At 33.6% G+C, this 24,507-nt stretch overlaps 4 protein-coding genes across 5 annotated transcripts; all 4 read right to left on the bottom strand.

Annotated features, from left to right (window-relative positions):
• Positions 1 to 1,342: 1,342 nt before the first annotated feature.
• Positions 1,343 to 2,110, bottom strand: LOC8261525. Its single transcript, XM_002516790.4, has 2 exons — positions 1,734 to 2,110; positions 1,343 to 1,652 (listed from the first exon to the last, which is right to left on the bottom strand). Exons 1-2 carry the CDS (start codon positions 1,879 to 1,881, stop codon positions 1,540 to 1,542), a joined length of 261 nt encoding a protein of 86 aa, XP_002516836.1. The 5' UTR covers positions 1,882 to 2,110; the 3' UTR covers positions 1,343 to 1,539.
• A 355-nt stretch (positions 2,111 to 2,465) lies between these two features.
• LOC8261760 (LEC14B homolog) lies at positions 2,466 to 8,169 on the bottom strand. The gene is made up of 12 exons (XM_048379013.1): positions 8,072 to 8,169; positions 7,747 to 7,968; positions 6,995 to 7,548; positions 6,753 to 6,872; positions 6,407 to 6,484; positions 6,035 to 6,220; positions 5,781 to 5,858; positions 5,350 to 5,525; positions 4,072 to 4,230; positions 3,417 to 3,477; positions 2,863 to 3,038; positions 2,466 to 2,571 (listed from the first exon to the last, which is right to left on the bottom strand). Exons 3-12 carry the CDS (start codon positions 7,379 to 7,381, stop codon positions 2,532 to 2,534), a joined length of 1,461 nt encoding a protein of 486 aa, XP_048234970.1. The 5' UTR covers positions 7,382 to 7,548; positions 7,747 to 7,968; positions 8,072 to 8,169; the 3' UTR covers positions 2,466 to 2,531.
• Positions 8,170 to 8,598: 429 nt separating this feature from the next.
• On the bottom strand, positions 8,599 to 12,456 carry LOC8262358 (sugar transporter ERD6-like 16). Of its 2 annotated transcripts, none has more exons than XM_015717856.3 (18): positions 12,142 to 12,456; positions 11,818 to 11,880; positions 11,641 to 11,730; positions 11,499 to 11,558; positions 11,329 to 11,394; positions 11,175 to 11,240; positions 11,004 to 11,079; positions 10,843 to 10,907; positions 10,665 to 10,757; positions 10,494 to 10,574; positions 10,293 to 10,377; positions 10,160 to 10,206; positions 10,013 to 10,075; positions 9,861 to 9,920; positions 9,708 to 9,761; positions 9,544 to 9,603; positions 9,214 to 9,328; positions 8,599 to 9,112 (listed from the first exon to the last, which is right to left on the bottom strand). In XM_015717856.3, the coding sequence occupies exons 1-18, from the start codon at positions 12,328 to 12,330 to the stop codon at positions 8,997 to 8,999; spliced, it is 1,449 nt and encodes a 482-aa protein (XP_015573342.1). In that variant the 5' UTR covers positions 12,331 to 12,456; the 3' UTR covers positions 8,599 to 8,996. The 2 variants fall into 2 exon arrangements, with proteins under 2 accessions (XP_015573342.1, XP_015573343.1); XM_015717857.3 differs by having other exon boundaries at positions 11,818 to 11,969; positions 12,142 to 12,278.
• A 4,860-nt stretch (positions 12,457 to 17,316) lies between these two features.
• Positions 17,317 to 24,291, bottom strand: LOC8262359 (squamosa promoter-binding-like protein 7). The gene is made up of 10 exons (XM_002516793.4): positions 23,518 to 24,291; positions 23,067 to 23,242; positions 22,758 to 22,960; positions 22,597 to 22,671; positions 22,382 to 22,489; positions 21,647 to 21,764; positions 20,461 to 20,596; positions 19,918 to 20,074; positions 18,961 to 19,497; positions 17,317 to 18,284 (listed from the first exon to the last, which is right to left on the bottom strand). The coding sequence occupies exons 1-10, from the start codon at positions 24,093 to 24,095 to the stop codon at positions 17,985 to 17,987; spliced, it is 2,388 nt and encodes a 795-aa protein (XP_002516839.1). The 5' UTR covers positions 24,096 to 24,291; the 3' UTR covers positions 17,317 to 17,984.
• Positions 24,292 to 24,507: the final 216 nt, after the last annotated feature.

Here is a 24,507-nt window from a genome sequence, read left to right as displayed (position 1 = left end):
TGTAACATAAATTAAACCTCACTAACATTCAAGTTTGAATCCTACTACATTCAGAACTCAGATGTGTTCCTCTGTGCTGATAAATCGAGTTGCCGGTCAGGCCCATATTTCCCATGTTATTTAAACCAATGGGTTTGAAGGCACACCGATGTCCTGTGTCTTCTAGGGAAATTATAGAAAATGACACACAGAGAACATTTCTTCAAGCAACCATACAAAATTTTCAGCTGCAGAGAACTTGAGCCAATTAAATTAGCACAAAGAAACTGGCATGCATATCCTAATCCACTACAAATATTTGGAAAATCAATTTCTTTTGATACAGTATAGTAACAACTTGGATTGATTTCATTCAAATTGGCATCCAGTGAAAATTGACGACACAATACTTGACCAACACTAAACATGTCAGATTGAACTCAAAGCTTCACTTACACGGATTTTCCATTTTGGTTAATGTAAAGTGGGACAGAGAAACAAGAGCAACTGCACCAGGCAGCCAAATGAAGAGGAAAACAAAGGAATACGCATGCAAGACTCAATTGTCTAATGTTACCACAATAATATAAGAGATATCTTCAGATTATTCTAGGAAAACTCAGGTTATTTTAGAATCAATAAGACTACATAACTATATCCATGAATAGTCTTCAGCTACTGTGCATAATAGAACTTTAGTAGTGTTATATTTGCCAAGGCTCAGAATTTCCAATGAAAATCTAATCTGCACATGATATAAAAGAATTAAAACGAAAGAAGTCCAAGCTTCTTCAAACATCGAAGGATGAGGTTGTGCAGAACTTTGATAATTGCAATGGTGAATGTGCAAGAAATAAGAACTCATAGGTATGAAAAGTCGTTCTATGTGCCTAACTATTACTGTAATGAAACAGAAACTACAGATAATTAAGAAGTAAATCCAGAAGAGCTAAATCGTCTTATAATCAGGATTAGGTCCTGATTCCCATCCAAAGTTATGTACAATGCATAATGATTATTCATAACAGCAAAAGTTAGCAATGCCAACTATTTCTCTGTGTTGGGATCCCATTTACCAAATCAAAAGCATAATAACTTTCTAATTTACTGACTCAGAGGCACACTTGCTTGACAAAAACATAGATTTCAGTATGACACGGCAAAGGGAGCTGCGTCTCCTACATTAGCTTAGTTTCCTAATCAAAACACCTTCGAGTTTGTGATTTAGCACAGGTTTAAGATACACAAGATCCAAAAAGAATCGCATTATCTCCTGCTTTTCCATATATGCAACCGCCAATAAAGTACTATAACTCAATTCCAATCATAAACTAAAATCTCTAAAGAAAAAATAGCAAAAATCTACAGAACAACTTAAGTTCACCAAAATCAACAATACAACTTACTATTCCATCAATTTAAATCCTCTAATTATTTATTGCAAAACAAACAGATAACCAGATCCACTAATACATTTCTCCTCTCATCAAATTATAACAATTAGTTAACAGTAAACAGAAAATATTAGGCTTCAAATAATAATAGAAATTAAATTAACCTTTAGAAGAGTAAGCGCCGATTGATCGCTTTACGATCTTCACGCACTCCAGAATCTGACTCGTCGTGGAACCAACCAACTGATTTTTGTGCTTCATAAACAATTTGTGAAATGCCTGCAACAAAACAGATTCAGAATGACAAAACATCAGTTATATAAATCGCATTAAATCAGATAAGGTAAGAAGAGATAGAACCTTGTTGAACGGTGCGTTTATTTTCGCGGATTTCCTGTACAGTTGCGGAGATTTTCCAGTAGAGAGGACGACCGACGTAGAAGAGAAGCATTACGACTAGAATAGCAATTACGACTCTGAATGTGATCCTTGCTGTTGGCGATGCCATCGTTCGTTGTTGCTGCTTCTGTGTGTGTAAAAAAATCGTGGAAATGAAAGATCAAAGTGTGCGACTGTGACTTGGAAGGCAAAATTGGGACAAATCAAGACGATTGGCAAGATTATCCGCTTCGTGAGATCTTTTGCAATATTATCTTGCCACGTTACGAAGGCATTTTGTAAACTCTACGAAATAATAAATAATAATCTATTGTTTAACCTTAGATTTGTAAGTTGACTTTTTGTAATTATTTTTATTTTAAGATTTAATTAGAGTGACCAATGTAATTCAATTTAATCTATACAGTGCTTACTTTACATAGAAGAAGAATTTCAATTGTAATTGAAGTGACCCACCCTCATTGATGATATCTATCTGATTTTTTTAGCAAAATTGGATTTGTCACTCACATTCTATAAACAATGGCGGACACGGCAGAATTTTTTAAATTTTTTGGATTTGCCCACGAAAAAACTTCTTAAAAAGGTTTTTTTAATTAATGTTATTTATATTTCAGCTTATATCCCATATACTTCGGAAGATTTTAATGCTCCGACCACCGCTGTCTATATCGACTTCCAAACCCAATCACGAAAAGAAGGCGTAGCATATCTTTTCCACTCAACTTTCAATAATAAAAAGTAACTTTCAGAAAGTAGTCACTGCAGAGCATAATTGCATTGTACATATGCATAATGCCTGTATACATCAAGCAATGACAAGATAAAATGTTAGTCTTAACTTTATATACAGCCATATTCATGCCAGAACAAAAAGAAACCTGTAAATTTCCAATACCAGTTGCTCCTTTTAAAGCAGTGACAAAAAAGTATAGCATGACTTTCATGTACAAAAAATTCTATATGCCTAGTACAGAATCGCACCCCTGATATTGGGATGAACAGAACATTTAGTAACCAATGATTCCATAAAACACCAAGTATGCTTGTCTAGAATTTTCAATCATATCATGTTCAATAGAAATCCCACCTCTGGCTTGACCTCCGAGTTACTGGAGTTGGTGCTTCTCCAGAACCCGGAAATTCCCATCTGGCAATTGCGCCATCCCAAGAAGAGCTAACAATCATAGGATAGACGGGATGCCAACTACAATCTCTTACAGGACCTTCATGATAATCAAGTCTTGCAGCTTCAGCTCCACTCACCTAGACAAAAATGGACAGTTACCACAGACCTAAGCTAGCAAAATGAACTGGATGAAATCTCTCATTGACAGGTCCTTTTGATTAAATCCTGACTTTGTAAATTCATGTCATAAATTTTTATTTAGCAATGCCATTATTACTGCACTTTCCACTCCCATTCGTCCAAATATAATCACATTCCTCAACACACAGTCCCACATTTACATCTGCTGTCGATGACTTAACAGTTCAATACTTTTTCAATGTCAGAGTCAGAACAAAACTAACTATTAAGATGGACCATACATGGGATAGGCATTCAGTTGCAGCAATATAAACAAATATACTTGAAAAACATAACAATTATTCTAAAGTGCAGTACTAAATTCAATTGTGTACCAGATCGTAAATATAAACAGAGCCATCAGTAGATCCACTATAAATGTACTTTTGCCCAGTGCTGCAAGAAGTGATTCACGAGTTAGTAAGGAATCAAATTTCTTAAGAACTGTCAAGGCCAGAAAAGAGAAAATAACCTCAAGCAAAAACACTGCCCTAGGCTAGACGAAGCCAATTTTTGGCACTCCAACATTAACACAATAAATCAATTGAGCGCTAACAGATTGATGTTCATGAAGATTTGTGTAATTTAAATCACCATAATTGAACAAGGAAAGCCGAGATATTTCAGGTTTATGGCTAAAGTTTCAGAATCATAACCAGAAAATCTAAGTTTAAGCATTTCGTATGATTAGAGGCTAATACTTTAAATTGTCAGCTTTTATACTTATCTATGTCTGTTGTCTAGATTAGGGGATATCTTATCCTGAAGTTGTATGTTCCTTTATTCCTTGATAAAAATTTCTTTTCCTCGTAAAAAGAATGTATCTGGATCACACTGTTGACCAATATTACATGTAGCTTTGAATTCAGGAGAAATCCAAGATTCATAAAATGCACATTAGAAAAGGCTGTAATTGGAAACTAGAAAAAAACTGAGAGGTAATAAATCAAATTTCAGTCATGTGTGAAGCAATATTCATTTAATGTTTACCTATATTCAGGAGAGAAGTAACAGCGAATCAGAGTACGCAAGACTGAGTGACCCCTGTATGTAGCCAATGACTGATCATCAGGGTGTTTCAAGATTCTTGCATTTGGGGGATACTCCATCCATCTGTAGTCCCACTCAGGATCTCTAAGCATTGGAATGCTGGTTGAAGAAAGAAATGTTAGGAGCAGCATAATGCGAGCATACTTTGACTTCAGTAAAGCACGACTGAATTCTAGCACACCAACGCGGATCCAGTATTCTGGTGAGTTAAATTAGAAATTCAGTCTTTTCATACTGAATGCTGAAACCAATTTGAAAGACAACACATATTGACAAAAGCATTACATGAAAGCAATTAAAAATACATGAGACATGAGCAGGATATTTAAGGAAGACGGCCGCAAGAAGCTTGAAGGGCCAGTTTTGGCATTGCTGTGATGCGCCCAACTTTTGAAATTTTGAATTTTGTTCTTTTTTTATTCTTACTGCTATTTGCTTTTTTTGGAATCTGCTTTTGGAGAATGCATGGTTTACTTGCTTCTCCCAAAATTTGAATTCCAAAAGCAGCTATAAGAAAAAAGAAAATTAAGAAAGAAAGCTAAAACCCAAAAGCAGGAGGAGAACCAAAGTGCAACATGTACTAGCAATAACAAAAATAGCCTCATCTCCCAGAATGTGATTACAGAAACCTCTTTCTCATAATGCTGCTCCATCAATCCAGTTAAATAAGTTCTGTATTAAGAGCAACTAATACCTTATCAATTTTGTCGACTTTCTTTCCTTTTATTTGTTTTAATTGGTTCCTTTTTTTATGTGTTTCTATCATACAAACCAAGGCATTTAAATTTTCTTACTCAAGTATAATCTAATTGTCTTTGCCCATGACTCAGCAATGTTGATAGGGTTCATCCAACATTGCCAGGAAAAAGGACAAAATGAAAACTTTTACCATCAGAGCCTCCCATACTGTCCCATGTTGAAATCCAAATTTCAAACTATTAACTTGAAGTTGGGCAGGGTAAGCCAAAAAGGAAATGCAAAAGATTTCAACTACTGCAAACTTAAGTGACAGTGACCTTTAAAATTACTAACATCAGCCTGTTTGGATATAACTTAGCTCCAGCCAAGCCTCATCCATCAGTAGATAACACTAATTACATGCATATTAGAAGCTGCAAGTATCGAATGTTTACCTCCTAACAACATGGTTCAAACACAAGATCCTGTGCATGGTAACATTGGATTAGATTATGAAAGGGAGGCACTAATATTACGTACCACGAGGTATTAGAGGACATCTTTCGTATATCCCATAATTTGGTAGTTTGGTCTTTTCCATTTGAAATAAAATAACGTCCATCCCCATGGCTGTCTATGAATGTAATGCCTTCTAGATGTCCTGTCAAGACACCAGTTGCTTGTCCTCTACTAATAAAGCAACGCCTATCCCACACCTGTGGCAGTCAAGAACTAAGTGAAACATCTCGAGAAAAAAAAAGAAAACTGATAAGTGGAGGATTGAACTAGCTTCACAATAAAGCAGTATGGAACAGCATGAGCATTAGTTTTGGTTAGCATTAAGTTGGTTACTTGAGCAGTGGGATAACTTAGTTTAACAGGGTATCCTAATTTTTTAAAGTCTCGACCTCAGCCATCACAAAAATATCTGCTGTAACACCTGGCAACAATGCATAACAGATGAAGTTTACCTTACAAAAGTTATCATCGCTTCCGGAATAGATAAGATGTCCAGTTTCATCAGCAAAACATACTGTATTAACATCAGACTACAAGAGAAAATAAATCAGATTATGAGTATAAACATCCTTAATTTTCTTTTCCCCCGTAGAGGAAATAAGATAATTAGTTTGTACACCCTGATAACAGGAAGCCACAAATAACTATAGATATACGCTTATAAGACGTCTTCAGCAGATAAAATCCTTTATAACTAATGCAATACCTGATGTGCATGAATTCGGAGAATATTCTTATTTGTCTCAAGGTCATAAACATGTATTGCAAAATCACTACCTCCAGCTACAAGCTCTCGCCCATCCATTGAAAACTTCACAGAGAAGATCCCAAACCCATCATAATCATCATTGTCATCTTGGTTTTCAGAAAAATCCAGACCATCATGAATTTCCTGCACGTAAGGACTTCAGATGTGAAGTAAGTATTCAGGAACAAACCCAAAGGACTCGAACATTAATTGGTTGCTTTTAGGGACCAGCAGAAAATGAAAAACAAACATGTATAACTGATGGTTGGTTAAATCAGGAAAGCATACATGTTAATGATACAATAAACATGTATAACTAATGGCACATACCGTTACATTTGCAAGTGATTCTGTCGTAGAAGATCCAACATTTACAATGTGCACAACAGGTGACATACTAGCATACACCTGAACCATTTACATTCAAGTAAATGAACCACAAACGAAAGGCAATGGCTTAACACAAGAAAAATATGATTAAGAGAACGATAAAGCTCTGTTTAAATCAAAGGATAATCAGCATAGGAACATCAGTTACAGAACATATGAGCTGCAATAAATAAAGGTTCTCAACCAGTATCAAATAACATTCATTAATGCATTTGTAGTGATTAAACTTCTCATTTTAGTGGTATATCTCACATGCCTCATTATCTAACAATAATCACAAACTTACAAGATAGCGCTGATCAGGTGAAAGACAAGTATCAGTAATTGTCCATCTCAAGCTTTTGGTCAAGATGTCCTTCTGAACTTTCCATCCCTTATCCACATTATATACCCTAATGTGGCCTCCCTGATTCAAACAAAATCTACATAAGCACTTAAATAACAGGAACTCTTCTTATTTGAAGTATCCTAGTGCTGTACCAGAAACATTGCCTTTCCAATTATTATTATTATAATAAAGAAACATACCTGAAATCCTGCAATGAAAAGAGTGCCATCATCAGAAAACTGAGAAACATAAGCACGGCTTTTCATGCGGTCAACTCTCCAAGGACCATGAACCGGCAAGAATCGACTCAAAACATGACAACTATCGGCAGAGGAGAATCTTCCTCTCCCAGAATAATTACCCTCTCGACCAGCCAACATTTTCACAGTTGAGACGGGCAGCAGTCTCAAACTACCAGGCACATCCCGACTCAAAAGTTCATTAGGTCCTGATCTTAATTTCGTAAGTTGAGCAATCTCATGATCAAGATAATCAGAACTCTCATTTGATCCTTCACTTGCATATGATCCAGTAGAAGTATTCTCATCATCACAAGCAGCATTACCACTCTTATGTACCTCACTCATGTTTAATTATCCCTTAAAATTAAATTCCACTACACGCTATCAATTACTCTGAAACCATGAATACAAATAAGCAGCTGCCTGTGATGATGAGAGTACTTCTCAACTATCAATTAAATTCCACTGCACACTATAAAAAAGAAGACCTCACCATAATAACCTAAACACTCCTGCAATACAAAATTGAGAGTAAGCAAGTGAAAATAATAATAAAAATGCTGAACTGCATGATTCTAGTTGAGCAAAAAGCAAATAAATTACAGTTAAGAGGGTATAAATAAGCAGAGAAAGAATAATTAAAACAATGAAACAAAAATTGGAGCATGATTTCCTTATAATTCTGTTAAGCAAATGAAATCAAAGCTTACCTTGAAAAGATTTAATGATTAGGAGATAATCGTGAAGTTTGTGGTGGAATTGATTTTGATAAGGCGAAAGGTGTTATGGTCGTGGAGAGAAATTGGGAGCTGGTGGTTTATTCCTGCTATGATTTTTTATTTTTTATTTTCAGTTGGAAGATGAAAGGAAAGGACACGTAGTATGCACAGCTGAGTTGGTGAAGCTGCTAAATTACACGCGCGTTTCTGCATCTGCTAATCATTACATGAAAAATAATAATTATTAAAACTATCAAACCACTAGAATATCATGAATGTTACTGTTACGTTACAATTGAAATAAGGGAAGCCAGACCTCAATATGAGACCAACTGGTCTACAAAGATTGGCTTTCCAAAGAATAATAATGCACTGACCTCATGCACTACGATTCCAGAGTTGAGGTCAAATTTTATAACTTAATTGAATGATTTGAGGACTTAATTGAATGGTTTAAAAATATTTATGAATTAAGTGAGAGAAAATAATTGTTTGAGTTACTTTTGAGATAAAAATCAAAGTTGTATTTATACTTTTTACCTATTAAACATGAATTTCAAATGAATAAATGAGCTTCTTTTGTTTTCTTAGTTCCAGAATCAATTTTAGATCAGTTTATCACTTATCAAAGTTAATTGCATTTTACTATAAGTACATAATTGGTGTCTTAATGTAATAGTAAAATAATATTACTTTAAGACCATTTAAATGTTACCCATCTCAAAAAAAGACAAAGAAAATCAAAGGATGATAAATTACCAAGCATTTTCTGATTAGAATTTCCTAATTCCTTAATAGTTAGAAGCAATTCAAAAAAGTGTTTTCCTCGAGAACATTTCAATATTCAAACAAAGCCTTTTAAGGACTGTTGCCTGCATTAATAATAGAAAAAGTAAAATTTCTGGTTGACAAGAGACCTGTGTGCAAATTGAAGCTTGCATTTTAACAGCAAGCTTGGGAATTTCTTCTTCGCTAATTGGAATTGGATAAAGGTTAATTTCCATCACTCATCTGCCTACTAAATGAATAACTAAAGGTACAAACACCTATAACTTTCACATAAGGACCTCGCAGCCTCCTGTAAGCACCAAAAGATACCGATGGATCTGGTGCCTCAGGCGCAGCGGATTTTTCGCTATTTAACTTCTTGCTGCTGTTGAGGCTGCACCTTTCGCATTTGTATCAAAAATTTCCAGGGTCCCACAAAAATTTCCTTTTGAATCATTGAGCTTGCTTCCTTTCTATGAATTGATAGATTCTTGAATTTCTTCAAGTGTTTTTCCTTTGGTTTCTGGCACAAACTTGGCCACGAATAGAATACTCAGCAATGAGAATCCCGAGTATAAGAAGAATGTACCTGAAAGCATTCGGACATTGCAAAATAGAGTCAGTTTGGGTACATAGTACTAATAATGCAACTCTTTTTTCTCTTTATTTAAAAGGGTGTATGGGTTTTACCTGCAGAACTCCAGCTGAGGAGAAAGTTGAAAGTGTAAGAAACTAGCCAGGCGCCTAACCAGTTCACCAGCACCACCAAGCTCCCAGCAACTCCTTTTATATTTATTGGTAAGATCTGAAAAGGAATTGCACAAAATTTTTAGGTGATACCAACATATCGTTTTTCTTTGTGTTAATTAGACTCCGACTGTGGTTTAAACTCGTCACTTCAGAGTCCTGGAGACGACCACTCAGCCAAAGCTTGCTGGTTCACGCAAGCATCTATGAATGCTATGTCTAGCCCCGGAATTAGTGCTCAAACGGTAGAAGAGGAAAAAGAAAAACACTTACCTCAGACATTATCAACCATGGAACTGCTCCCATTCCAATTGAGAATGCTGATATAAATATCTGGTTTCAGCGGGAAATAAGATTATGAAATGAAGCTTTATGTTGAATTCTCAAATTAGCAGAGTGACTTAAATAAAATGCAGTAACAGTATAGGTAAATTTACCAGCACTCCTGAAACAGCCATTATAGGTACATATCCGAGTAACAAATTGTGTGCCTGGTTTACGAGAAGATCATAACAAGCAAATTCAAACCTTGAAACAAGATGCAGAATGTGCAGTTATATATAGAGTAGTCGACACTTTTTGTGACTTACTTTGAGAAAGAAAGAAACTCCAGCTATGAAACAGCCTAGGAATGTACCAGCCGCAGAAACCTTTACATATGCAAAAGCATATTTAATAATCACTAGAAAAATTCTTATTTCTATATATTCTTGGAAATGTAGGAAGTTCTTGAAATGCATACCATTATCAGTGGTTTTCTTCCAGATTTGTCCATTAATAGTGCTCCAACTGCTGTTATGGGAACCTGAATCAAATTTTAGATTGATCAGCTTCCAATAAAAAGATATATATTGATGAAACTTTTATGGCAATAGCCAAATTTGAATACCTGAATACAAGCGTAAGCTATTGTTCCAATTGTGCCGGACGAAAATCCTGCAGGTTGCATAAGAACTAAGAATCAACAAGAAAAGACTAAGAACTAGCAACTGCAATTAAAAGAAAGCAAGAATTGGTTTTACCAGCTGATACAAAGGTTTGACTAACATAAAATCCAATGCCATTAATTCCAACAAATTGCTGGCATATCATTATAGCCACTCCAATCTGCAGATCATGGCAAAGTTTGCAAGCTATCAGGAAACATGAAAAATTTTTTCATGTCTACATAACCACATAAACATTAAATATTGAGTTACTCAACAGGAGAAGGAATCACTTACAAATACAAAACGAATGTACTGCCTTTTGAATAAATCAAGAATTCTAGCTTTAGGAAGAGATTGAAAAGTTTGAATGTAAACCTATCAAGAAACAGATTGGTAAATCTCTCAGGTTCAGATGCTAGTATTTGATTGGGTTCTTTTTCATGTTAATTAGTTCAAGACAAGTACTTGAATTTCAGCTGCTTCGCGTGTAACATCAACATCTTTGCCTCTGAGTTTCTGCAGTGCGACTTGGAATTCTTTTTCTCTGCCAACTTTTGCCTGAATTAGAAAATGTTTAGTCTCAGTTCCCTCTGATTTTAAAGAACAACAGCTGTCGAAGTTTAACGATGATTTATATTCTTACCAGCCATCTAGGAGACTCAGGAACAAACACCAAACCAACAAGCAGGAAAATGCATGGAACAAGACCTTCAAATCAAATCAACAATCAGTGCTACTGTAGAACAAACTTGAAATGAACATCAGACAGATATCACTACGTTCAATTAGGGAATTAAAATTTACCAGTTAGAGCCAGTATTCTCCATGATATGACACTTCCTATTAAGAATGCAGTAGATGATCCAGTAACAATCATCAGCTGCAAAACAGACAGGACCGATCAAATAGGGTTATGATGATTACACATTAATCAATTTGGATCCTCTTATGCATAAAAATTTTAAGATCTTCTACCTGATTCAATGTGGTCAGCCCTCCACGAAGATTCTTTGGGGCTATTTCTGCTATGAAGATTGGGACCTTTTTTTTTGTTCAGAAATTGACATCAGAAATTTACAAGAGCAGAAAATATAAAAAGCTAAAGGGTGTGGTTATAAGTGATTATTACCACAAAGGAGAAAACTCCAATGCCATAACCAGTGAAAAGCCTTCCCATGTCAAGAGATAAATATCCCTGAATCAAACCCATTACTAAGAAATCAGCATTTAAAAATTACTTACAGAAACAAAATGTTCAAAGAATTTCCAGGAATGAAAAAAGGCACAAACTATACATACTCTAGAGAAAAAGACAGCTAGCCATCCTGTAATGCAAAATATAGCCGACATTCTCATTGCCTGATTATACCAAAAAAAACACCCTGTTTAGTAAAATTGGAGTGTAATCATTGTTCGGCCTGAACTTAAAAATAAAACATACCCCTTTTCTACCAATATAGTCTGAGATCCGGCCACTTGTAACAGCACCAATCATTGCACCAATTGTTAATATAGAGCCAAACATGGAGTACTGCAAAATTGAACAGAGAAATTAAACAGTTGCAATTTAAACTACTCTTATTATAACAAAGAAAGAAGAGGAGAGAAATAGACCAACCTGCGCTGTAGTGAGACTAAGATCTTCCATAATTGCAGATTGAGTGGGTGCTGAATAGCCCACCTGCCAAAAGAATAACTTAAGCTAAAACAAACCTATCCTGTTACCTTTGTTTTTATAACTTTTTCTGTGTTTGTTTGTGATTTTGTTTTCTGTCTCCAACCAAGAAGAAGAAGAAGAAGAAGAAGAAAAGAAAAAATCCATTTAGTAAATGATGAACTTTTCTTAAACCAGGAAGATAAACACCATGTTTCCATTTCGCAAAGGTGACTCTAAAAATAAAAGAAAACAAAAAGCTCTAAACTTTGAGGATAAAGAACTTACACAAGACCCAAATTCAAAAGAACCACAAACAGCAACAAATGTGCTAAGCAGAACCATGTTCATGGATCCATTCTCCTCCTCATCATTCTTAAAAGAAACAGCTTTCTCTTCATGGATCAACGGTCTTTCCAAATCTTGAAGATCATTAATTTCTCCTTGTTCAATATCTTTGCACTGCCCAATCGCCATTGTCTTGAGCTCAAGAATGAACCAGAAGAAAGAAAAAGAAAACAGAAAGAAACTTGCAAGTAAGGACTTTTTGAAGGGTTGTGTGAAAAAATATGAGATTTAGCATGGGGTATTTATATGCATGCAAAAGTGCAATAAACCCAGAACAGTACATGTAAGATATTTTTAATTTATCCCAAAAACAAAAAAAGAAAGAAAGAAAAGAACAGCTCCATGATTGCAAGATACTAATAATAAGAGTCTGCGAAGGATTAGAAGTCCATGTGGGGTAAAGCTGTCACTGACGTGGTGATCATAACAGCTCATTCTTTCATGTTAATTTATATACACACTGCTTAACTGTTTCAACACATCTCTTCACTCTAATCCGCGGTTTCAAACTTGGATTCTATCAACTAATGTTCTCTAATTCTGTGAATGTCGGTTTTTGCTTAATTATATAATTAAGTTTTATTTACATTTGAAATTGATGAATTACATTTTATTTAGTTGATATTATATAATTAAGCAAACTGAATGTTTTTTCTTCTTTTTATTTTATGGACGTGCTAATAAATATATTAATACACTGCTATTTTGGCAGTATAAATTATCAAAGAAAAGTGCTGACTAATGGACGGCTAATAATTAGCTAACAAATTGTCTGCTGGTCTTGTTTAATAACAGAAAAAGTTTTGGTCCTCTCCTCTTCTGAAGTAAAATTGGATTTTCCGAATAATGGTATTTAAATTATTTTAGTTCAGTTTCATGACTAACCAACGTAAATAAAATAATCCATAATAAATTATTCATAAATTTAATAGAAAAAAAAAATTATTATTACAAATTCTTAATCACAATATATCCGGAATTATCGAATGAAAATATATTTATTAAAAAGGGTAGAAAATCTACCCTAAACAAGATGAATTATTTAAAATAGGGTAAAACTAATTCATGCATAAAAAAAATAAATAAAAATCATTTAAACCCAAAAGAATATGTATCTTCAAATAATTTGGTAGAAAAACTAGAAATTGAATTTGATTAAAACTAACAAGAAGTCAACTACTGATGAATGTTGATGCTCGTGATTAGAGTATACCAAAAGTTCTTGTGAATGTAGCCAACAAGTCAGCAAATTCTAGGACCCATAATCATGTTGAAACATCTATTAACAAAAATAATAATAATTTATTTTGTGCTATTGTTTAACCTATAACTTTAGTAATTTTACTCCTATATATTAAAAATAAAGTTAATCAACTTTACACTATTTTTTATTATTGAATACAACCAATGATGCAGCCACGGGGCCATCCCTTTTTTACTTTTTACTTTTTCTTTTAGTTTCTAGTTTTTAAAATTATATATATTGATCGTTTACTTCGCAATTATACAGTTATTATTATTACTTTTAATTATAAAATTAAATTGATAGATTCAATTTATTAAATTTTTTAGTTTTTAATATTTAAAAAATAATAGCAAATTAGATGTTTTTAAATATTTTTAATTTTAAATATAAAACTGTTTTAAAAATATAATTCAAAATATTATTTTATAAAATTAGAATTACTATTTAATACAAAAATTAGCTTATTAATTAATATGATGTATTAAATATAATTTTTAAAAAATAATATGTTAAATTTTAAAATAAAATTAGTATAATTATATAATTAGAAAACTATTTATTAGTTAATATAATATTAAAACATAATAAATATGTTATTTTTTAAGATTAGAGTCAGTATTTAATTAAAAATATAACTTATTAATCAATAAATTAATAAAAAATTATAAAATTATATATAAATTTAAATTTCATATCATATTTCTAAAATAATGGTAAGAATGATAAATATAGCAGGGGGGTAGTATTGTTTTGTGAGGAGTATGCATCCAGCTTAAAAGAATCATTCTTATAATATTAATAAAAACATGCTTAGAGTGGCCAATAATTGATATAAGGTAGCTTAGTATTATTACTGTGGTGGATCACATCAATAAGAGATAATATTATAACTAATGATCCCCACATGTGTTATATATGTGTCTGAAAAATAAAATTATAATGTCAATTTAATTTAATGAAAATGAGTATTTGGGTTCAAGTGATTATAAGGAAGCAACTGTGTATTTTAGGTAAAATATATATTTGATGTTAAAAGAGATAAAAAAAAGTGACAAAGCATTCTTTGGGTAAAAGTGTGATCAAAGAAAAGGACTCTGGGCTGTCTGTTTTTGTTTTATGTAGAAATGGGGTAATAATCATATTGTCATTCTCATCAATTGCCACTTGCATGCATTCCTTGCGCCGTATGATTAGATTTCAACAATGATTGATCCTTTCAGGTACCCCTCTCCCTCTCTCTCAACCAAAATAGAGCTTTGATCCCCCACACAATCACTTGTTCCTTCTTTGGTGGAATTTCGTTTTTATTTTCCTTTCTTAATTTATAAATTTACAAAGAGGAATATATCCAAGAAAGAGAAACCAGAGAGGGAGAGAGAGTGTATAAATATGAAAATGTGAAAATAGTAAGCTGAAAATCGGATTGATATAACTAAGATCTGATCCGGTAAAAGATAATTAGATTGATTAGAAAGAACCATCGGGCTTTCGTTCAATGTCCAGATATTTAGTATTGGATATTAAGATTTCGAAAAACTTTTTTTTTTTAAATCTAATGGTTTATTTCTCATTTTATGTAAGAATTTTCTTTCTCTCTAATCTAGTCTATTTATCTTTATTTTAATATTTATTATTTTTTCATTTAATAACATACAATTTATATATAGTAAAATCATGAGTTAATTATTTTTCTCACGCACGTGCCTCATTATCATTTTTATAATTTTCTTTAAAAAATAATATTTTTATGATAATAAAATTAGAATTTATAATTTTATGTTACAAACTAAAAATTAAAAACGATTGATCATAAATTTTGTGTTTATCTTCAATAATAAATCTTCATATATATATAAGTTTTAAGTTTATAAATAACGAGACATAAATATATTATATAAATGACTAATGTGATTATATATGCATACATATACATATATTCTTAATAATATTATATTAAATTTTTTTTGTGTGTGTGTATATATCTAAATTTAATTTGGGTAGGATCCTTACAGGTGGTAAAAACACCCTCAAGAGTTTTAACGCAGTTACATATCTAAAGTCCGAACCGACTTTAATTAAGCTAAAAGAAACTTTTATCATCTCATCCACAAGCTACTGGATATTCTATTATATTTTTAAATCTAGTTTGGCAGCTGCAAAATAAATATATAGTAACAAATTTAAAAACAAAAAAAGGGATTAGAAAATCCACGCAAGCAAAAATTAATGTATTAGGACACGAGAATCATATGCATATAAAGTCAAATTGGGGCTTTTCTTTAACAGAAAAAAATCTAAAGACAGCTAATAAAATGAATCGTGAAGGATGGCCTCAAGTGGACATCAATAGATCACATCTATTGTTTTGAAGAAAGAAAAGAGGAAGAACAAGTAGCAGAGTATTTGTCTGGCAAACCAAAGCTTTACTTGTAAAACAGGGAAATTGAGTAGATTTGTATAAAAGAAAGGAGTTGGGTATGACTCAGCCACTTATGTTTTCTAGCGTTATTTAATATTCCTTCCATCCCCAGCCATATTTGCGCAGTTTGTTTTCTTTCTTAGAGAATCCCACCTTCGTAAAACATTATAAATGCTAAGGCCCAGCTTTGAATTCTATTCAATTTATTAAGTAAGCAGACCCATTTTGAATGTATGATTTAAAAAAAGAAAATAAATAAATAAATAAATAAAGTTGCAGCAGTATTATTCGGTACAAGTTGAATGGGACTAGTCTTATGTCAGTCTGACTAGGAAACAACGCACCAAAATCTAAATTTGTTGAGGGCAGCCCTACCTTGTACCAAGATTAAATTTCCTTCCTATGCTAATTTCACTTCTATAAACATGTTTCTGCCTCCATTCTTGGGAAGAATTATACATGTGAATTTTTTTTCTATTTTTTCATATATTCATGAGAGGTTCAAAGAATGTGCATCTCAACAAATGGTAGATATCTTTTTGGTGAGATGAAGAATCAAAGGCAACTTTCTTTTGTACTCGAGATCTAGCTCAACAAGCCATAAAAATAATTATTTTAATGGGATGGAAATCTTGAGCTGAAGTCTCTACCTCAAATAATCAAATTTCATCTTTACGACGAATGTAAGAAGATAAAAACACTTATCATATAACTCACGGTTTCATAAAATAAAAATAAATTTTTTTTTTTTTATTTATAAGTTAAAAACATAATACAAAGATAATCTAGAGAATAGCAGCCAACTAAATGGATTTATGGTCGCCTTCTTATTAAAATTTAAATTTAAATTTTTATATTATATTATGATTTAGAATTTCCATTAAATCTTAAATGATATATTAAACTCAAAGAATATAGACAAGGGTGACTATATTAGTAAAAAACGAATTGACTTGAGCTAAAACTCCATTTCACCACTTATATACTAGTTTATTTATTTAGACTATTTTCTACCTGGGGTTCTACTCCCCAACACTCTTATGCAACTCCAATTGAATTTGAATCGGGTATCACTTATTAAATATGCCTAATTTTTTTGGATGCCCATCATAAACATGTACTTAATCCTGCTCTTCAAGGAATCCCCAGGGCTGGCCAAAATCATGATAAATTAAAGTTGTTGTTTGGTAACATGCCTAACTATTTGTCCATCAGCGCCTTTCGGATTAATTTATCATTTGATTCATTGCAACTTGCTCCTCGTCCCAAATAAATGAAACTATCAAACTGTCAGGGAAATAATCATATGATTCCTTGGTCAAATAACTCCCATCTCATATTATATTCAAGAAAATTAAGAACTAAAAAGAATAATCAATGTTTAGTATAAAGTTTGGATAGGAATGAGGCAATTTACCCGATTTTGATACTTTCAGGAGGACAAGGAAAGGACAAAAATGCCAGCAAGGCTTTGGACGTAAAGCTTATCATGGCGAATGACAATACCATTCTTACATGTTGAATTGATAAGTGCATGTACATACGACTTCTGAACATGTAGCCCCAATCTAGCATCAACTTGAACAAGTGGGATGCAAAAATTAGACAGACGGCTCTTAAATACACAAATACTTGGTAGCAAGCACCCAAATATCAGCACATGAAAACCTCCTCAATTTTTTTCCCTCTTAAATACACAAATATTTGGTAGCAAGCACCCAAATATCAGCACATGAAAACCTCCTTAATTTTTTCCCTCTTAAATACACAACAAAAACAGATGATACACGAGCTTTAGGTCAAAGATTGGAAGAAGATATAGACAAAAAATTCTGATCTCGCACTAAAGGGGAAAAAGAAAAAACGAAACTAATATTTATCTCACCACTTGGAAATCCCATTAGTTGCCTTGATGCATCCACAAGTGCAAACATTGAAGACACTCCGACCAAGGCAGTACGAAGAAGAACCAGTATACTAGCACTGGAGAAGTCAAAAATCAAGCCCCCAGGCTAAAGTTTGGGGCAGCTTGATTAGATCTAATATATAGGGTACAGGGGGATGTACAGGCCAAACAATCTACAGGAGACACTTTAATGTGGAGGATTATTTTACCATCTAAAATCGGTCCGTCAAACATCTGCGTACAGATACTGCAAATCTGCTAACCTGGTTAGGGTGGAGAATGATGGCACATACTCCAAAACAAACAGCAACTGTAGCAATTAAAAATACTGTGGGACGAGATCTCAAGACTCTCTTAGAGAAAATGAGACTACATGATTGGTTTGGCCTATCCTTGACGAGGTTCACGTTCATAACAACCTCTTTATTCAAAAGTGGAACCTTGTCACTTCTAACAAAATCAGATGTGTTAGCAATCAATCCTAGCTTGCCAGTTGAGCTCTTTTCCAAATCCTGCAAAAGCCAAAAAAAAAAAAGAACCTAATAAACCCTCATTGGCATGAAGAAAAGTACCAGTTGATGAAATAATATGGAAAGAGAAAGAGAACATAATGCTCAGATGTCACAACAGGAACGGAACAAATGCTATTGCTCAAATGCCACTTGAACTTTCCTAAATATAACACCAATGCCATAAAAGAATATAATTAAAAAAAAGGAGACAACGTTCCTTATTAAGAAATTGTTGACTAGGCAATATTGTTGGATAGGAATTTTACAAAATATAAAGCAGCTCAGTAACCTATACTCTGTGGAAATTTGTTAAAACATAAGGAAATAAGACAAGCATAGTCAAAAGTATTGCCAGGCCAACCATTGCAGTAACTGAATGACATAAAATCACACTCAGAAGTGATCCATGAGCTGAAATTTTGAAGGCAATATCTTATATCTGTTCTCTGTACTTGATAGGCTCAAAGCTCTAAAATCAACTTACTGTCTCCACAATGTTGCCATTTTATTTCAAAAAGAACTTAACAGTATGGAACACCCAATGACCAAAAACCCAGCAAGTAAATTGCTAAAGAAAGATCAAATTCATTGCCAATTTGTAAGCTACTCAAACCATAAATAACAAAATAACCTCGAAATGCACCCAAAAACAGAAAAGAAAAAGAAAAACACTAACCTCACTGGTGAATGGGGCAACTGATGGCCCGTCACCATCAGAACATTTTCCAGAACTCCTTCCCTGTATAGTACATTCCCACTGGAGGAGTAATCCATCCCTTTTCTTAACCTTTTGATAAAGAATATTCCAGGCCCAATCCACATGTTTCTGCAATAGCTTCATATCAGCATCACTACTGCCAGAAACCTCCCTTTCTGTCTCCATTAATATAATTTTCAGATTTTTCAAAGCTTTATCCAAAATGGCAGTTGCCTCATGGAGTAGCAAGAAATTCAACAAAGAATTGAGTCTTTGAATCTGTGAAGAGCTCATAATTCGTTGAGAACTTTCTGATGAAGGCTTCTTTAGTAACCATGCTATATCCACAAGAAGTTCTGAAAATGCCATTTGCCTTTGTGCAGAAACCTCACACTGTGAACCCTTTGGGAGATGAGATGCATCAAATCTCTGCTGAATTATTTTCATTTCAGAACAAATTTCTCTGTCTCCAATGAGTACAGGAATGAAATTTGATACGCCACTCTCATTTTCAACCTGAAAGAATTTACAGGTTAAAAAATCATATCTAGTGTGTCAAGACTTACCCAGATTAGAAGAAACCTGCTGTTCTTACAAAATGAGTGGCAATCTAATAGCAGGTTTCAGATATACAAGATAGAGATTATTGTTTCTGTTTCTAGCAACAGCCAAGAAGTAATACAAAGACATGATTTGACTTTTCAAAACAGCTAAAACAAATATCTGCATAAGAATCTTTACCTGATGACTATACATGAAAAACAGACTTCCTTTTCCATTAAATAGCATTTTATGCCAGACTTAATAGGACCAGCACACTAAGAGTCATTATTCAACGAACTCATTGCAGCAAAGGACAGTATGGCTGATTAAGCATAATAAATAAAATCAAAATAAAATATATAAACACATAAATAAAAGAAGATGGACACATACCTCAATAAATGCAGGACCAAAGACATTAGGTTCAATATGAGGAATAAATATCTTGCATAATTGATGGTCAAGGCCAGAACATCCTTCAGTATGACCATGCGGTAATGCTACACAATAATCATATGCAAGATATTTCCCAGAAAATGATACCAAAAGCCTGTGATCATAAACATATCATACTTCATGTTGTTACAATTCAGACATTCAAGATTTCAACACAAAAACATTAAAGCAGTTGTATAGGAATCCAACAAAACATTTTAAAACTTGTAAGGAAAAGTTTTTAAGAAACAATAGCATATATAAGGAAAAGAAAAAAGGAATAAAATTATGCAAGATTGAGATAAATTGACTGAAATTGAAGAAGCTAAATGAAAGAAATTCCAAACAAATTATATGTTTGTTTCATTATTTCATAGTCCATTTGATATAACAGTGTTCAAATGAAGGTTAATTTAAATATGATATTGATGTTGATTATTAAATTTCCTTGAATCTTCAAATCCATTTGGACTTTATAAGTTCAGAGGCAATATTCCATACCTAAACTTGGGCTGCAGCAGATTACTTCCGCAAGCAACAAACTCTATGGGCTTCCCAGCTTCGAAGCATGTTGGATGAACATAGTGAAGTCTTGGGGCCCGCCCTTCAATGTTCACTTTCATCACTGAATTTCCATCTAATTGCATCAAAAATTAGAAAAAAATAATAAGAAGAATAGTGACCAAATAGTTGAACAGAATGCAGAAATGAATTATTTAGAAGAGCTTCAGGTTAATCATCTTAGTAACTTGACCTAACCTAGCATAGCTTCGAATTAAATTCTCCGCCCTAAAGTGCATCTGGAATAACCATATAAACATTGGACGGACCTGGTTGAGCTATGCACTAAATGAGTTTGCTGTGGTAAATAATAAAAAAACAAAAACAAAAGTAGAAAAAGGTTCAACCTTATATAAAATGCGTAGCAAATCTCGTAACTTGAAAGGCATGTTCACTACAAAGATTCATAAATACATATATGAGAGAAGACAATTGCAATAAGGCCTTCTTCCTACTGTTGACTAGAATATAAACGATTTTGAGCAAATTCTTTAGCATTGCCAGCGTCTCAAGGGTCGACTCGCCAGTTTGAGCTGGGGAATCCCTAATTGGAAATATTACATTCAAGTTCCATTGAGGCAGTAATGGGAGAAACTCTTATGGTTATGCATGAAGAAAGCTTACCTTAATTTATAACCTAAGGCCTACTGGACCTCCTAATGGATTGGATTACATATATGTCTGAATATCTGTCTAGATAGAAGTATTAATTAAAAATACAACTATTCACATCAGAAAGTAAAAGACCATCCAAACATGAACAGCTTGACTCTTGTCAGTAATCTACTCATGTAAGACCAATAGTGTAGCAAAATCAGGAAAAATGAAAAAGCAAAGGACAGGGAAAAAGAAAAGGCATATGCATCATAAGCTCGTATGATATATGAAGGGAAATGAAGATGGTTATCACAAGTATTATTTCACACATGAACTCTTATTATAAAAAAAAAAAATTCTGAATAGCAATCCTTTGAAAAAAAATAATTTGTAACAGCAATAAATCAAGACAGTGTACAGAAAAAGGCTACTCGTTCAAAGAACATAACCAAAAAACCAATAGATAAAGAGCTACTTTATTATAGGGAAATGCAGCGGTGTAAATAAAAGATAAAGTTGGACAAGTTACCTTTCATAACATGGAAGATCATGTTGTTCAGATAAATAAGCATAGGACCCCTCTTGGACAGCATCTTTCCAGGAATAATAACCAAATCATGCACGTATGACATGGGATCTTCAAATAACTGCTTGATGTTACAAAAGATTGAAGTTAAATAATGAATGTTCTGACAACAGTTGACAAAAATTTCATGGAGAACAACGAAAATTAAGAGACTATTATTTGACAACCTAATATTATTAAACTAACATGTCCATTATGGATGCAAAATTATATGCGGAGGTGACATTCTTGATATATAGGCAGTTTCTTCAAAGGAATGGCCAAAATGTCAACTTCAGCAAATATTTAAAAAATTTGAGCAATAAGGTGCTTTGAGAAGCAGAAGTTTAAATGAGATTTATGAACAGAAATCTAAATGAAAAGCATCAAACTTAGCATACACATATAGTACAACTCTCTGCCAGACATACATCTGTCTTTGCACTTTGTATATGTACACACAAACAAATAAGAAATAGCTGGAATCATACTGTTGTTGATTCAGCAAATAATGAGAACTAAGAGAAATATGTTGAATGATAAATGTAGTGCTTTCATGAATAAGATCACAAGAACAAAAAGAAAGCACATTGCAAAATCTCAAGTGTTGATCATCACGAGACAATAGCAAACTAAATCAACAAAGCTAACTCAGTTAATCCTTAGAATTACAAAAATGGAATCCAGTCAAATTATTACCTTTGCCCACATAAATGTTGGCATTGCAAGAAATGCAGTCAAAATTGTACAGCCAGGGCGAATATATCCCTCCAACTCAACTGGCATGCTGGCTAACCATTCAAATATCTGTAAATAAAGTTAACCATATGTCAACCAACTCCTAAAATCCTTGACCATATCAAAATTTATTTGCCTTCAAATACTAAACTGTAATAGGAATTCTTTAAAAATACTTGATGTCGAAGCCTTCTAGGGAATTCTGCAGGATTCCAATCATAAAGCTTGAATGAGATCCGACCCGTTGGGCACTGCAACAAAAATTCATTTCAAATTATGAAAAGTATAATTGATTAAATACAGAATGCAAATCAGACAAAAAATCAACATAACCCACCAGAGATGAATAAGAACTCTTATTATCGCAATTGGAAGGGGAAAATGAAAATTTGGTATCATCTTTTCCACCACGCTTTGGTGTTCCAACAGATAAACCACTATCACTATTAAGATTTTGTGAATTTGGATCCGAATGAAGAGCAGATACATTCCCATCTTCAGATTCAACAACTGCTGCTTCCTTCTCAATTATCTGACCATCTACACCACATAACGGACCACATTAAACCTACCAAGTACTATCCCAAAATAATCACATAACCACATATAATATCAAAACAAATTTGTTTAATTCTCATTTAAAAACCTTTTCCAGCTTCAGCCTCACAGGCAGTTTCTTCACTTTGCAGTTCCCCTTGAATTTCCTTATCAACTGCAGTACCTTTAGAATCATGTGGCTTCCGTCTCCTTCTATCATTATGTCGCTCTAATTTCCTTCTACAGCTCCTTTTACCTTCATCAAAATCCGGCAACAAGTGAAACCTGCACAAACAAAAAATTAAAACAAATCTATCAGATACAATTACCTTGTTTGGGATAAACCATTTGCAAGAATTTTCAATTGGATTCCTGCAAAACTATGTCGCTAATTAGGCCTTGTTTGGAATAAAACATTGCAATAGTTAACTGAATTGAATTCTTTGAAATCATGTCATTTTCTGCAAGATTTCATTGCCTTCAAAATGCCTAATAATGTAATAACTGAAAGAATTAAAATCTAGAAACACAAGAATTGAGTAGAGGGTTTAAGAACTTACTTGCCACACTGTTGACAGTATCTTTTCCTATGACCATCAAGTAAAACAGAACCAGCCGTAGCACAACGCAAACAAACCCTATGTCTTTTATGATAACCCTTTAGTTCACTTATATCAACTTCACAACCGGGTACTTGACACCGTGTGATACCCGAACTTGACCTTGTCGTACGGACACGCTTTTTTCCAGGTAAGCTCTCTTCTTCTTCTAGTAACTTCTCATCCAACTCCGGACATGCACAGGGGACCCGACCTGCTAAAAAATTAGAGCAGGTTAACCTCGGGTCACGTTTCCTGACCCGATCCTGAACAACTGCCCTTGTTGTTGACTCAATAACAGGATTATGATTATTGGTCTCATTGTTATTGTCATAGACTTCCGAAGAAACAGTAGTGTCGATAGAATCAAAAGAGATTGGGAATTGATCATCTACGGTGAAGTCTAGGAGATCTCCCCAATCCCAAAGTGCTGAAGATGTAGGATCTTCGGTTACCGAAGCGTGAATTTCCATTTCGTCGTGCTTTTTAGGGCGTCGAGCGATGGCTGATGGTGGTGGAGAAGGAGGGGACGGTTCCATTTTGATGGTGAAAATGCCCTAAATTTCTAGAAATTTAGGCGTAGAAGGAACGTCAGAGAGAGAGAGAAAGAGAGAGAAGGTCCGGTCAGGCGGTTGGGTCTTTGGTGGGTGGGTAAAAGATTGGCCAAGGGTTTTTTGGGTCTAGCCGGTTAGGTAGATGCTGGTGGCTGAAGTCGTTGCATTAGGAAGGGTTGGAGAAAGAAATTTACTCTTCCCCCTGGAATTAGGTTATAATTACTGATTTGTCCCTGCTGTTTAGAAACCATATTATGCTAACCCCTGCATTTGGTCCAAAATTTGATGCCCTACTGTTTGCATGATTTTTATAGAAATCAAAAATAAAATTCGAAACCTTGTTTTATGGACTGATTACTCCTTTTTGTAATTTATTTTAAATATACTTTAATTCACT

The sequence above is a fragment of the Ricinus communis genome, chromosome 9 (assembly GCF_019578655.1).
Source record: "Ricinus communis isolate WT05 ecotype wild-type chromosome 9, ASM1957865v1, whole genome shotgun sequence".
Lineage (NCBI taxonomy): Eukaryota > Viridiplantae > Streptophyta > Magnoliopsida > Malpighiales > Euphorbiaceae > Ricinus > Ricinus communis.
Note: the sequence above shows the minus strand (reverse complement) of the source record. Positions and strands in the feature narration are given on the sequence as shown.